Source organism: Ursus americanus, chromosome 35 (assembly GCF_024610735.1).
Source record: "Ursus americanus isolate L20-20 chromosome 35, mUrsAme1.1.p, whole genome shotgun sequence".
Classification (NCBI taxonomy): domain Eukaryota; kingdom Metazoa; phylum Chordata; class Mammalia; order Carnivora; family Ursidae; genus Ursus; species Ursus americanus.
Genome location: NC_142161.1, coordinates 1920050 through 1933809, shown reverse-complemented (window position 1 = coordinate 1933809; position 13760 = coordinate 1920050). Strand labels below are relative to the sequence as shown.

At 38.6% G+C, this 13760-nt stretch overlaps 1 protein-coding gene across 6 annotated transcripts in view; it reads right to left on the bottom strand.

Moving 5' to 3' along the window:
• The window catches only part of CHD8 (chromodomain helicase DNA binding protein 8), a 58689-nt gene that overhangs the window by 15717 nt on the left and 29212 nt on the right, over window positions 1-13760 (bottom strand). For all 6 annotated transcript variants that reach the window (XM_045784929.2, XM_045784933.2, XM_045784931.2 and 3 more), the window contains exons 6-16: window positions 12350-12532; window positions 12201-12269; window positions 11782-11837; window positions 11160-11277; window positions 8147-8230; window positions 5228-5365; window positions 3868-3989; window positions 3480-3723; window positions 2402-2578; window positions 1253-1396; window positions 773-1028 (exon numbers count right to left, since the gene is read on the bottom strand). In XM_045784929.2, coding sequence (XP_045640885.2) covers window positions 773-1028; window positions 1253-1396; window positions 2402-2578; window positions 3480-3723; window positions 3868-3989; window positions 5228-5365; window positions 8147-8230; window positions 11160-11277; window positions 11782-11837; window positions 12201-12269; window positions 12350-12532 — 1591 coding nt within the window. The remainder of the gene's footprint in view (window positions 1-772; window positions 1029-1252; window positions 1397-2401; window positions 2579-3479; window positions 3724-3867; window positions 3990-5227; window positions 5366-8146; window positions 8231-11159; window positions 11278-11781; window positions 11838-12200; window positions 12270-12349; window positions 12533-13760) is intronic.

Sequence of the window (13760 nt, the reverse complement as noted above, 5' to 3'; positions counted from 1 at the left end):
GAAACTACAAAATGGAGTACAGATGAGGACATTTAACCAGAGAACAGAATGACCTGAGTTCTTGTTCATGAAATTCTACACAGCAAATCCCATATGATATTGAAGATTACGCAGGATCAAGGGGGAAGAACTAGAGAAAGACATTCCACGTAAGAATTGTTTTGAATTCAAGAACTGCCTGAGGGCGCCTGGGTGGCTCAGTCCGATAAGCGTCTGCTTCCGGGTGAGGTCATGATCCCAGGGTCCCAGGATCGAAAGCCCCACTCACATCGGGTTCCCTACTCGTCGGGGAGTCTGCTTCTCCCTCTCCCCTTCCCACCTCTTCCTCCACCCTTCCCATGCTCTCTCTCTCTCTCTCTCTCTCAAATGAATAAAGTCATGAATGAATGAATGAATGAATGAATGAATGAATGAATAAATAAGGGGTGCCTGGGTGGCTCAGTCGGTTAAATGTCCAACTCTTGATTTTGCCTTAGGTCATGACCTCAGGGTCATTAAGACCAAGCTGCACAGTGGGCTCAGCACTCAGCGGGGAGTCTCCTACTCTCCCTCTCCCTCTGCCCCCACGCAGGTGCACTCTCTCTCTCTCTCGAAAATAAATAAATCTTAAAAAAATAAAAAAATAAACATAATAATTATTTTAAAAGAAGAATCCCCTTCCCTCTCAAAATTAAGCTGGATCAGTCAATGTATCCACTGTTCCTAAAGAATATTATTAGCAAGTGAACACAGGCGACACAGAAATGCAGGCGCTGTCCGGGAACTCTCTCACCATTGATGAGGTATGGGTGGTTGCAGCATTTGCGCAACTCCATCATAGTATTGAGTAGATTGGGCATGTTTGTATGACCTGCCCCTTTGGAAAGGAAGGAGAAATTCTTCTCCAAAATAGCCCGGTAATATTTCTTCTGGATGTTGGTCAACTCTACTTCAATGATAGTTTCCTGTTTGGGTGCCAGGTTTTTTTCAACATCCTCTTTGAGTCTTCTTAGCATCATTGGCTTGAGAATAGCCTGTAGCTTTTGAACCTGTGCCCAATACAGGAGAGAAAAGAAATAGAAACTATGAGGACAAACATTCTCACATTACATGGAAACATGAAGAAATAAAATGAGAGCTTTTCATCATCCGAAAAATGTGGATTTTGTACAATGCCACAAACGACGTAGGCTCAAGAGAGGTCCTTGCGGCCCACGGCAACAGATGCGTGCCTAGTACAAACTTTACCTTTTTGTCTAGATAGACTTCCTACCTGTTCCTCTGTCTTGAGATCCCCAAAATCCTTGAGGAACTCTGATTCTGAAGGAAACTGTGAAGGTTCCAAGAAATGAAGCAAGCTGAACAGCTCCTCCACAGTATTCTGCAATGGCGTTCCTGTGAGTAGCACTTTGTGTTCCTAAAAATGGAGAAAGCAAAAAAATGGTAAAACGCAAAAATACAAAGGACTTCTGGGGTTTTCTATCAATTATATAACTTTAGCTTTAATTTTGTGATCTATAAAATCATGGGAATGGACCAGATTACTATCTTTTCTTTCACTTGCTCCCTCTTCTGATGAACACAAAACATTAAAACAAAACAAAACAAAAACCTTGATATTATTTAACAAGAATTTAAATATTAGATTATAAGCAAATAAAGAAATATTCAAAAATATGGGTTTTTTTTGCCATTACATACGCCTTTCCGCACTCAACTCCCCACAGATATCCTAATATATCCCCCTCTAGGGAATGTACCTGTGCTGGATTAAATATGGCCATTAATTCTTTGTAGTTCCTCCTATCAAGGTTCACCCCTTGAATCTGGGCTTGCCTTGTGGCTTGCTCTGACAAAGAGAATGTAGCAGAAGTGATATTGTGTGAGTTTCAGAGCCCATACCTCAAAGGCCTTGCAACTTCTGCCTTTGCCCTCTCTGGATACTGCCCTGATTCTACCATGTCAAGAAGCAAAGTCTGGCCTATTGGAGGATGACAGGTCATGTGGAAGATGACCCAGGAGCCCACCAATTGCCAGCTGCAGCCACATTACTGACTACAGGCAAGACGACCGAAGGGATGGCCTAGCTGTGCCCAGCCCAAGGTGCTGAACTCGAGAATCATAAAAAACAGTATTTGTTGTTTTAAACCACCAAGTTTTAGGATATTCGTTACGTAGCAATAGGTAACTAATACAGTATCCCACCTCTCCACCTGGTTAAGAACAACTAACACACAACTATCTCACAATTCTAAAATTTATAGGACTTTTATATGACTTTCAGGTGTCCATTCCCACAGGCCATACCCACCACCCAATACTAAAATCCTGATTTTTTCTCTTAGTTATATTAATTCCACAGGGAATTAGGGTTCTTTTAATTCCAGGTGTTTCCGCCTATAAGTCAATGTGAGGAACTCACCAGGTCCATGTGCTTGAGGCTATCAAGCAGCTTGCAATTACGGTTCTTTAGCCGATGGGCCTCATCAATGATGACACAACGCCATTCAATCTCACGAAGCTCAGGACAGTCTGACAAAATCATCTCAAAAGTGGTGATCAGGGCATCAAACTTGTATGCGCCTGGGATGAGGCGCCCCTAAGCATAAAGGCAATAAAGTTAAGAAAAGGCCTAATATGTACCTAAATGGGGACCTCTTCCGCACTACACATTCTCTTTTCTATATTCAGGCAGTGTCAGTAGGAAATACAAACAACATCACCACCAATCTCTGCTGCTGTGTATTTTCCTGAAAAACAGTGCCAAATCACTGAATGTAAGATACAACGCCTCTTCAAGAAATTCAGTTTTTCGGGAAAATGACAGACCTCACTGAATGAAGCTGAACACTTTTAACTCTACTGTATGCCTAGCTCATGTATCTCAGACCTAGATCTTTTGGTAGTTAACACTGAAATCCACAAATGTTGAGCACTGTTGAAATATACAAGACAAAACTGAAAGTGAAATAGGTAGTATCTGTTACTGTCTAAAAAGAATTGGATCAGTTTAACAAAATTAAAAGCAGCAAAATATGACTAAGAAAGGATGAACGATTCAAATTTTTATTTTCAAAATTTGTATGGAACAAAGGAACTAATCTGGATGAAAATTTTAGTAGACTTAAGAGAGGAAGTGGCTTAAGTTGATGAACTTAAGTACCGATGAACCTCAATACTTTCTTGATGAAAACTCATCAATGCTGATAAAATTCTATTTAAAAGGCATGTATTCATAGTCAGAACTTCCATTGATCAAATGTCCTTTTGATCAAATGCATCAATGGATCAATGGATCAAACTTCCATGGATCAAAATGTCCACTGGATAAAAAGAACAAAAGTTAAAGAAAAAATTCCCTGTGCACTTTAGGACAAAATGCCATAAATCACCTCAAAAAATCTTAATAAAAGTCTTTTATTCATATAAAAGCCTCTAAAATACCAGGTATCTTGGCCTACTCTCTCTAAACCATTATATTCCCATGATCTGCAACTCACCCGTGAATCTTTGCAGTACATTTCATATTGCTGAATCATCTGACGGCTGGCCAGACTGCCATGGTACACAATAGTGTTCATTTCTGTCCATGTATTGAATTCTCGCTCCCAGTTAGTAATTGTGGACAGTGGGGCAATGACCAGGAAAGGGCCATGGATGCCCACATTATATACCTCCTGCAAGAAGGCAATGGACTGGATAGTTTTGCCCAGTCCCATCTCATCAGCCAGGATACAGTTCTGCCTGAAGATTCATCATGGAAAAAGAAAAGCATGTCAAAAGATAACGTCTTTTTAAACAGTACGTAAAAAGGAACTTTTCAACAGAAAGCAAATAAAAATAATTCCAGACCAAGCCTACATTTCATGGGTCTACTCTTTTCTGTACCTGTTATACCAATTAAAGAGCAGCCAGTTGACCCCTTCCAACTGATACTCCCGTAACTGGTTTCTGTTTTTATACTCATGTGACAGCTCCAACTTCTTCCAGGCACTTGCCTGTGGGCGATTCTACAAAAAAGAAAATTTGAATAAATGGAGTGAAAACACTAACAAAATTAGGCAAACTTACTAGGTAGTTCTAGTAGCTAATATTGATTCAAAAACATGGATTAAAAACATTTAAAATATATTCAAATTCATGAGTTCATAATAAAGTTTAAACTAAAATGAAGTTTAAAAAACTTAAAAAAAAAAAAAAAAAAAGAAAGAGGAAAACCAAGAGAGGAAAAACCCACTGGTCACTTTTGGAGGATGCTAGAGAACCACTTCATTATTTTGAAAACTGGGAAATAAAGAAAGAAAACAAAGCATCTATCCTTCTTTCCTATACCATCTGTACCTCAGAGTAACCAAATAGGAGATGAATCATATTTCTTTTTATAGTAGATTCTGGCTAATAAATGAAAAACATGATACAATTAAAATAACATCATTTTGAAATTCTTAAAGAATAGGCCGAGGCAATGATCACAAATGACTAATAATATCACAAAAGACAACCTGATTGAGTCACCTATGAAGCAGATTTAGTGGTCTCCCTTCCCCATTTGATGAAGCCTTTAGAAGAGGGATATCTAATGGAACTGTCTATGATGATAATGTTTTATATCTGCCACTAGCCACATGTGATTACTGAGCATGTGAAAGGTAGCTAGTGGCTACTATATTAAGCACAGTGCTAAAAAGTTCCAGGGGACAGCACTGTTCTACATCTAACCATTTATGAAAAAATATAAAGAATAGAGAACACGTTAGAAGTTTCTAAGGGGGATGCAATTGGTAAACTTCAGACTATGAAAAACCCTAGAGAACCAACCACCTGATTTCTTCAAGAGAAACTGCAAAGAAGGGGGAAACTAAAATTAAGAGACATTTGAGACACATTAACTGACAGCAATATATAGATCTTTATTCAAAATACAATCCAAACAATTTAACAAAAATCAGAAGACAATCAGGGAAACATATATATAGTAATTGGTTATTTGCTGATATTTAGAAATGGTTAAATTTTCTCAGGTATAAAAGTAGTATATACCTTTAGGCATAAACACTGAAATATTTACAGATAAATAAAGGAATCTGGGATTTGCTTTAAAATAATCTGGGAATTGGTACAATACACTATTTCTTTTACTTCTGTATATGTTTGAAAATTTCCATAATAAAAGGCTAAAACAACAACATAAATAAAAAATTAAGTCATTTCCTACAGGGGCTTTACAATCTAAATGCAATGTACTTACCACTCTTTTGAGTTCTGGGTGCCTTGACTGGATCCGTTTAAATTCTCGAATCTTGCCCTCATCAACATCCTCTTTCAGCTCCCACGTACTATCCTCGTAGGGCAGAGAGCACCATTTCACCAGATAGTAAATTACAGGCTAGGAGAGAAAAAGCTAAAGCCTTAATAAACTGATTCTGTGTTCTCTGCTGTGATTAAAAGGGTAAGAATTTGACTACAGAATCAGATCACAAAGTGTTAATACCTAAAAAGTGCTTAAAAAAAAAAAAAAAATGGCAGGCTGGGAAGACCAGCCACAGGCTCCCCTGCTGAGGCACTGTACTATTTGAGGCTTTGATCATCTTTCCAGGCAATTTATCAGAATCTGTTCTAAGAGGCAAGGTTATACCCAGTAGTTTCTAGAACACTAAGCACTGAAACATTATGCCAATCAACAAGCAAATGCAAAAAATAAAATAAAATAAAATAAAATAAACTCTTTTCCTATATTATGTCGAATTAGGTTGAAAGTAAAAGATAGGGCTCTGCGCCATACTATTATCCTGGCACCATATTTAATGCAGTGGAAGAGTGGAGGCCAGGCTACTTTTCTAAGTGAGGAACAGATTAAACCCATTAGAGCAAAGCAGGGCTGAAATCACCGGGCTTCTGAGCTTCTGCAGCTCTGAGTGCAGATGCTACTTCAAAGAGAGCAGTCATCTGGTGGAGAAGAGATCTCCTTCTGAGCTAGGAGATAACTAGGAGAGGTGTCACTGAAGACAGGGAACGAGAGAGAAGAGAGGAGGGCCAATGCTCCAACGCCTACTACAGTACTGTGCTCTAGACAGGTGCTCTGCTGCGAAGGGACGGCAGCGACCTCGGGCAAAACGGCTCCTGTTCTCACTACTCAGATTGATCACTGCCCTGACTGCATCTCTATTTTTGGTTTCTATGAAAAAAGGATTAGATGGGGCCTAGTATAATCAACAAGAATCTCTATTATCAATTCACAGAATACCCCTTACAACAGCCAGCAAGCAGTCTGAAGATACAAGCACCTCGACAGAATGACAGATCAAGGAATCCCTAGAATTAACCTAGTTGCTCTTCTCCTATTTTCTTTATTATAGTGACTCAGGTCATTTTCTACATAAAGCCATTTGTCCAGGTCACGCATTTCCAGCATCATAACTTACTTTTCCAAGGACTTTATTTTTATAATACTGATTTCCACTATTAGGTCATGTAAAAGGATGACGAACTAAACTTATTTTGGGGAGGGGGAAAAATGGGTACACAGAATGTTGTTACCCAATATTAGGAACAGAAGTTATAGTACCAGGAAACTAAAACATTTTCATCTATCTTGCTATTTCCAACACAGTCCAAAGATCAATTACTTCTGGAAGAGTAATAAGTATGTTGGTAGAGAGCATAAGATGTTTAAGGCTGAGAAGGCTGAGATCCTGAAAATGACAAGAATTTAATAGTAGCTAACGTGTCCCTTCTAATAACTGGTCCGTTTCCCACTCACCTCCCGCAAATGAACAATAAACAATAACTCCCACCCCAACCCATAAAAGCAGAATACATGTTTCTGACGCATGCTTGTCAGGATTTGAAGACACTGAATCGTAATAGGCCTTGGACGTCTAAGGTTCTGAGAAACCCTAAAGGCTTATAAAATAGAGTAAACGTAGAATTTTACAGAGGGAAGACTTTTGATTCTTAGGTCCTGTAAGGGTGATGTACGGAAACAGGCCACTTAGCCTGTGAGTGAGCCTAGCTCACCACCTGGCACTGACATTTTAACAAGGTTCTGTTGTTCTCTACTGGTCACTGGGTAAGCAGTAACTGTCAGATGTGATAAAAACTTGATGAAATGTGGCCCTACCAAGAACTGCTACTTGAAGTGAATAGAAAGTGATGAGTTCTAAGGGAATGGTGGTTCACAGTCTAAGTAAGTTTGAAATAAACTTAAGAGACAATGTTGAATTCACTGGTGGCTTAGATCTTTACAACTCTTATTTGGAAAATGAAAAAAGTGATTTATGAAACTCTATCAGCAGGTGTTTTAGCACATGTACAATCTGCTAAAAGAGCTTTAGTGCAGTGATTCCCAAATCAAGCTATGCCTGACAATCCCTTGGAGAACCAACTTAAAAATACAGACCTCTGGGTCCCACCCAGAGACCTACTGAATCTGAATCTGTATCTGTGGGAATGTGATCCCATAGTCTGCTTAAAAGTACAGATTCAAGGGGCGCCTGGGTGGCGCCAGAGGTTAAGCGTCTGCCTTCGGCTCAGGGCGTGATCCCGGCGTTATGGGATCGAGCCCCACATCAGGCTCCTCCGCTGGGAGCCTGCTTCTTCCTCTCCCACTCCCCCTGCTTGTGTTCCCTCTCTCGCTGGCTGTCTCTATCTCTGTCAAATAAATAAATAAAATCTTAAAAAAAAAAAAGTACAGATTCAAATGCAGTAGATTGGTTTTAATGATAAACGAAAATGCATTCAACTGATCGTTAAGTTCAAAAAATAATTCTCAATGACCTGGAGAAAGCTATGAGTCTGTGCAGGCATTTTTATATTTATAAATATGGAGATCTGTGAAGTATCCCTATTCCTCTCCCCTTCTGTCACCCTTAACTGAATGTCTGGGGTCTCCCATATAAAATCTAAGAGAAAAAAAGATCAAGGTAAAGGAGTACTTGTTCACATAGCTCCTGATACTTACAAATACAGCTTCTTTATGAGAAGCTTTCCTTTTAGCCTCTCTCTCTATTCCCTTATCTTCCCAATATCATTCTAAGGAGCCCTCAGAAAAACTCAAAAATACCTTTTTGTCCAAGAGATTTTTAGCCATACCTGCATAATAAAGGATGGGCAAGCAGAGCAGCAGAAATCTCTGAGACCTTTGATATTCCTCCATGCCCCAACTCACCTCCCCATTGTCCTTGTCAATACTGTGAGACTCATCCAATATCCTGTCCACCTCGACATAGTCTGGGTTGAAGGGTTCTTCATCCTAGAGGGGTTATGAAACAGGCAGTAAGACCAAAAGATCACTGTCCAGTAAACCCAGCCTTCCACCCCACCTTTACCTGATGATCTTACTTGAAATTTTTTTTAAAAAGACGCCTTCAGAAGGGAGTTCCCCATTTTCACAGTATCAAATCCTAACAACTTAATTGAATCTGCACCCATCTTCTCACCTATTACAAGAGCAAGTATCTCCTAACAGAGGCCATTCTCTCTGTATATGCTCTGGATTCCATCCCTTCTCACCATCTTAGGAATCCCTCCCCTGGATCATTCCCATAAACACACAGATGTACTTTACTATTTCACATCTTAAAAAGACCTCCTATACTCTTCATCTGCCTGCAACTATTTTTCTGTTCTGCTTCATACCCAAACTTTCCCAACAGTTTTAACCACAAGTTATCTCCATGTCACCACCTCCACTGTCCAGCCACTCCACTCTTCCTTCCACTTCCTTCACACAACTAAATTACTCTTGTCAAGGTCATTAATGATCTCCAAATTGCCAAATATAATGAAACTTTTCTGTCCTCATCTTACTTTACCTCTACAAAGTATTCCATAATTCCTAATTCTCTCCTTTAAGCACTGTCTTTCCTTGGCTTTTCTGAGACACTAGACTCTCGTCTGTATTTATTTTGGTTTTGGCCAATTCTTGATCACCTTCACTGGTTCTTTTTCTTCTAAATCACTGGTATCCAACTTTGGGTGGTATCTGAAAGTAAATAACCCAAGGCTCCAAAGAAAGGTCTTAAAGAAGCTAAGGAAAAAAACTCTTCCTTCTTAAGGCACTTTTCCCTCTTGCTTTTTATGACATATCTGCTTCCTAATCTTTCTCCTACCACTCTGGCATACAGTTCCTTCTCCTTCACCTGAACCTCTGAATTTGAGAGAATTCTTAAGCCTTGGTTCTGGGCTCATAGAAAGAACTATTACAGTAAGAAAATAAAGAACTATTAGAATATATAGAAATTCCCCCCCCCAGGTGCCTTTAATCATTATTAAGGTTTTAATAACTTTATATGCTGATAAAATCCAAATTTTAATTGCAGCCTGAAAAATCCAGATTTGTATATCTGTGCTTGCTAGAGATATGTCAAGGAATTTTAAGATTAACACAGTCTAAACTAAGTTCTTGATTTTCCCCAAATCGGCTACTTCTAACATCTTCCATATTTCAATGATCCCACCTCAACCCATTTGCTCAGACCACAAACCTGTCTATATAAGCCATCACAACCAAGCCCTGTCAATTCTAATCTATCCATTCTATCCACTTGAAACTACTCTACTCTAAGCCATGATATTGCCTATTTAGAAATCTTCAACTGCTTCCTTACTGCTCATACTTTCATGCTTACTATTCTTCAATCCATTCTCCAAAGTCTAGGTGATCTTTTAAAAGTGGACACTGGACTATGTCTCTGACCTGTTTTAAACAATGTAATGATTTTCCTTTGCACTTAGAATAAAAACAAAACTAAAACCAAACTGCTTAAAAGGTCTGTACACACTGCTTGCCTAAATATCTGATCTCATTTTGGGCCTTTCACTCTCTTTTGTTCATCAACTGCACTGTCTTTTCAGTTCCTTGGCCTGTCTCAGGGCCTTCATATATGCTGTTTCTCATGCCAGTGATATTATTTATGTGGGTTCGCGGCCTTGCTCCTTTCATAATTCAATTCTCAGGGAAGTCTTCCTTAATTATCCAAAGTAGGTGTTGCCATCCCCTCCCCTTATGTCTCCTTGTGCTCCTTCTTTTCTGGCACTTAACACAATTTGAATTATTTTTTAATATTTATCCCTCTTCAATTAGACAGTGAGCCATATGAGAACACAGACCATGTCTGGTTTGTTCTCCATAGAGACTAGCACATGATAAATCATGAATGAATGAATGATTGATTTGGTTAAATGGCCTACCTAAATATGGAGATTTAATTGGCATATGAGTTAGTAGAGACTGGTTCAACAGTCACAAATTGTACATCTAATATCTGCTGGAATGGGATTACAGTTTCGTTGTACATTTCACAAATTATGCTTTAAAAGAACATAAATGAAAAAACACAACCCAAGTATTACTTTCATATAAAAAGAAATTACAAAACTACATGGTCCTACTTGTCCTCTCTAGGTGATGTGAGAAATAATTCATTTATTTGCAAACCTGGTGGTATCAAGTTAGCTTTATCATATGTATTCAGACAGAACTGGGGGTTTTTTGCTAAAACTATGCATTTAGTTCGTTCCATCCCTCAATCTTTCTTACTAAGACCTTTTCTCCTTTAGCTCTAAGCAGCTTTGAAAAAGAATCTGTCTTCTCAAGGCACTTAGTTCTGTATATACGATAAAGATGAAAAATCCCAATTTGGCAAAGGCGTACGTACACAAAGCTTTCAAAGCAAAATGGACAGTTAAAATATGGCTCAAGAGACCCTTATGCACACTACAGTGTTTAACCAGTAATAAGAGTGGTTATGGGAAACTAACATTCCTTTATCACCATTTCTTGTTATATTGGATTAGAAATTTTAGAAAATAAATGTCCTTTCTAAATGATATGGTTGCTTATGCCTACAGATACCATGAACTGCTACAGACTGACATTAGAAGAAGAAGAATGCCTCAAGTGAATCAGAGGTCAGTTTAAAATCTGTCTTGAAAATACTTCATGAATACTGAGCAAGTCAATACCAAAATATCCTATTAACTGATAAAAAGACCACATTTAGACCTGGTAAAACAAAGCAAGGGGCAAATTAAGTAAGGAAAGTCCAATGATAAAAATTAAGACTTCATACCCATATATACAAAGCAACTATAAATTTTAAGTAATCGGTGAAGACTGATAACCCCAGTAATTTATGCTTCTGTGAAATAAATGATAGGCAATACCTATTCCTAATTACCTCATGAAAGAAGTGTCTCATCTGAGCCATTTTAGTTTTGAAGCGCTTTAGTTTTTGATGGATCCTTTTATCCTTCTCTAGTTGGGAGATGGTAGCCCATTCACAGTGTAGATAGGAGCTGAAGGGGATGGAAACAGCTGGTCATGCTGTGAGAAAGGGGAACTGGTAGGCTAGATTTGGGGATAACCCAGGAGCAGGCACAATGAGTACAACATACTTAAATGGGGAGACAGTGTCTTAGGTAAGTGCTTCTCAAGCTTGATTTTTGCACACAAACACCTGGTCTTGGGCAGGCTTGGAAGTTTGCATTTCTAACAAGCACCCAAATGATGCTAATTCTGTTGGTCCACTGACCACAGTCTGAGTAGCAAGGGCTTAATGTCAGACTAAGGTAGAGAGGATCACAAGGGATTTTATCAGGGACCACCCTTACCCCACCTTCCTGTTGGGAAATAGGAAGAGTCATGCCAATTCCCGAACTTCTCTTCCTCAATGAAAACAACAATTTGGGCTAGGAGACTATTAAAAGGGGACACATTCCCACCCAGGAGAGACTATACAGGAGAACTTTTTACAACCCTGTGGAGTTTAGGGTGAAAAGCTTTTTGCACAGATCACATACTAGTTCTTGTACTTGACAAAGAATTCTTCTGCCTCAGTATATTGTCCAGAAGGAAGCTGAGAAGAAAGAAATTATAGTTATTAATAACCTCATCTGTCAAAGAAAGAACCTTTAATTTTCACTACTCATGGTAGAGCTTCATACCAATGTTCCTAGAGTATATTACTGATGAGGGATTAAGGAACTAATCTAGTACTCCAATACAAGAGATCTGATAGCTGGAAAAAATAAGCCTTTATCATCCATTTGAAACAGATAAGCAAAGAAGAGGCAATAAGACAGTTCCTATTTTCTAGCTAACTTCCTCCACCATATCTCATAATTACACTGTAGTACCATACCCTGGCATCCAAAGGTGTTCATTAAATAAAGCCTGTGAATGCGGCATTACGGGATGACATGAAGGGTTAAGGCCTCACCTCCTTCTTCACAATCCGCATAGAAAGCACTTTGTCTACTATGGCTGCATCTTCTTCACTAGGATTCTCCTGTAGCAAAAAATGCAGTCGGTCAACGAAGACTGTGAGGAGCAGGACAACCTCCCATGTTGCTTAAGCTCTCAGCTTACCACAAAGAACTGCATGGAAGGCAAAGTCTCGCCATCTGGTTCCTGCACTGGTTCAGGGAGGATAGGCTCAGTTTTTATTGGACCAGTTACATCCACTTCTTCTTCTTCTTCATCATCTGTGATCTTTATATCCAGATCCTCTGTATATTTTTTTCGCTTAACTTGGCGGTTTGAGCGTCTTTTCTGTAGCGGCAAGAATGGTTAAAATAACTCAAAGAGAAACTCAAAGGTAACTCAAAGAGAAAACCTTTAAAACTATTTGCCTATAATCGTATACTGAGATTTTACTCCAAAATCCCTATGAAGAACCAAGCGAAAAAGATAAAGAGCTTATTTATCAAGTTATAAGATATCAAACCATATAATTTATGTACCAAATACGTATTACTTTGCCGAACTGTTTTATCAAAGAACCAGAATCCACCTGAAAATAACCTGGGTATTACTGGCAAGAAGCTCTGGTAAAATGAAACAGGACTCAACCGCAGGGTGCAACGTGCTTTCCATAAGGAGCAACCCTGAAGTGCAAAGGTGCAAGAATGCTTTGTTACTAATTTTGCTATTTGTTTTAGTTCTAAGGTTTTTTTGTCTTAATAAATAGAATCATACTACAGTATTGTTCTGCTACTTACCTTTCTATTAACATTTCTTAGAGATGTTGTCCATATCAAAACATTTTAGATTTATGTTATTCTTTCAAGTGGTTGAGCAAACATTTTTGTAAGATTTTATTTATTTATTTTAGAGAGAGAGAGCATGAGTGCACATGTGCATGCACAAGCCGGGGGAGGGAGAAAATGCCAAGCAGACTCCACACTGAGCATGGAGCTGGACTCGGGGCTCAATCTCAGAACACTGAGATCATGACCTGAGCTAAAACCAAGAGTCAGACGCTCAACTGACTGAGCCATCCAGGGGCCCTTAGTAAAACATTTTTTAATTAAGTAATTTAAGTAATACTTTGTAGCTCATGATAAAAAATTGGGAAGAATACAGAGATAAAATTATCATTTTTCAATCATGATTATATCATCTCTGAAAAACCCAAACAAACTAAATGAATTATTAGACACAGAACTACTGAAAATTAAGCAAACTTCCCTGGCATAAAATCAATTTTAACAAATCTCATTCTTATGTAGACTGAGCCATAAACTATAATGAAAGAGATTCAGGGCGCCTCAATGGTTCAGCAGGTTAAGTGTCTGCCTTCAGCTCTGGTCATGATCCCAGGGTCCTGGGTTCAAGCCCCGCATTGGGCTCCCTGCTCAGCAGAGAGCCTGCTTCTCCCTCTCTCTCTCTCTCTGTCAAATAAATACACAAAATCTTAAAAAAAAAAAAAAAAGAAAGAAAAAGAATTCTATATATGAAAACAAAAATATTACTTATCTGAAGAATTAAATTTAGTAAG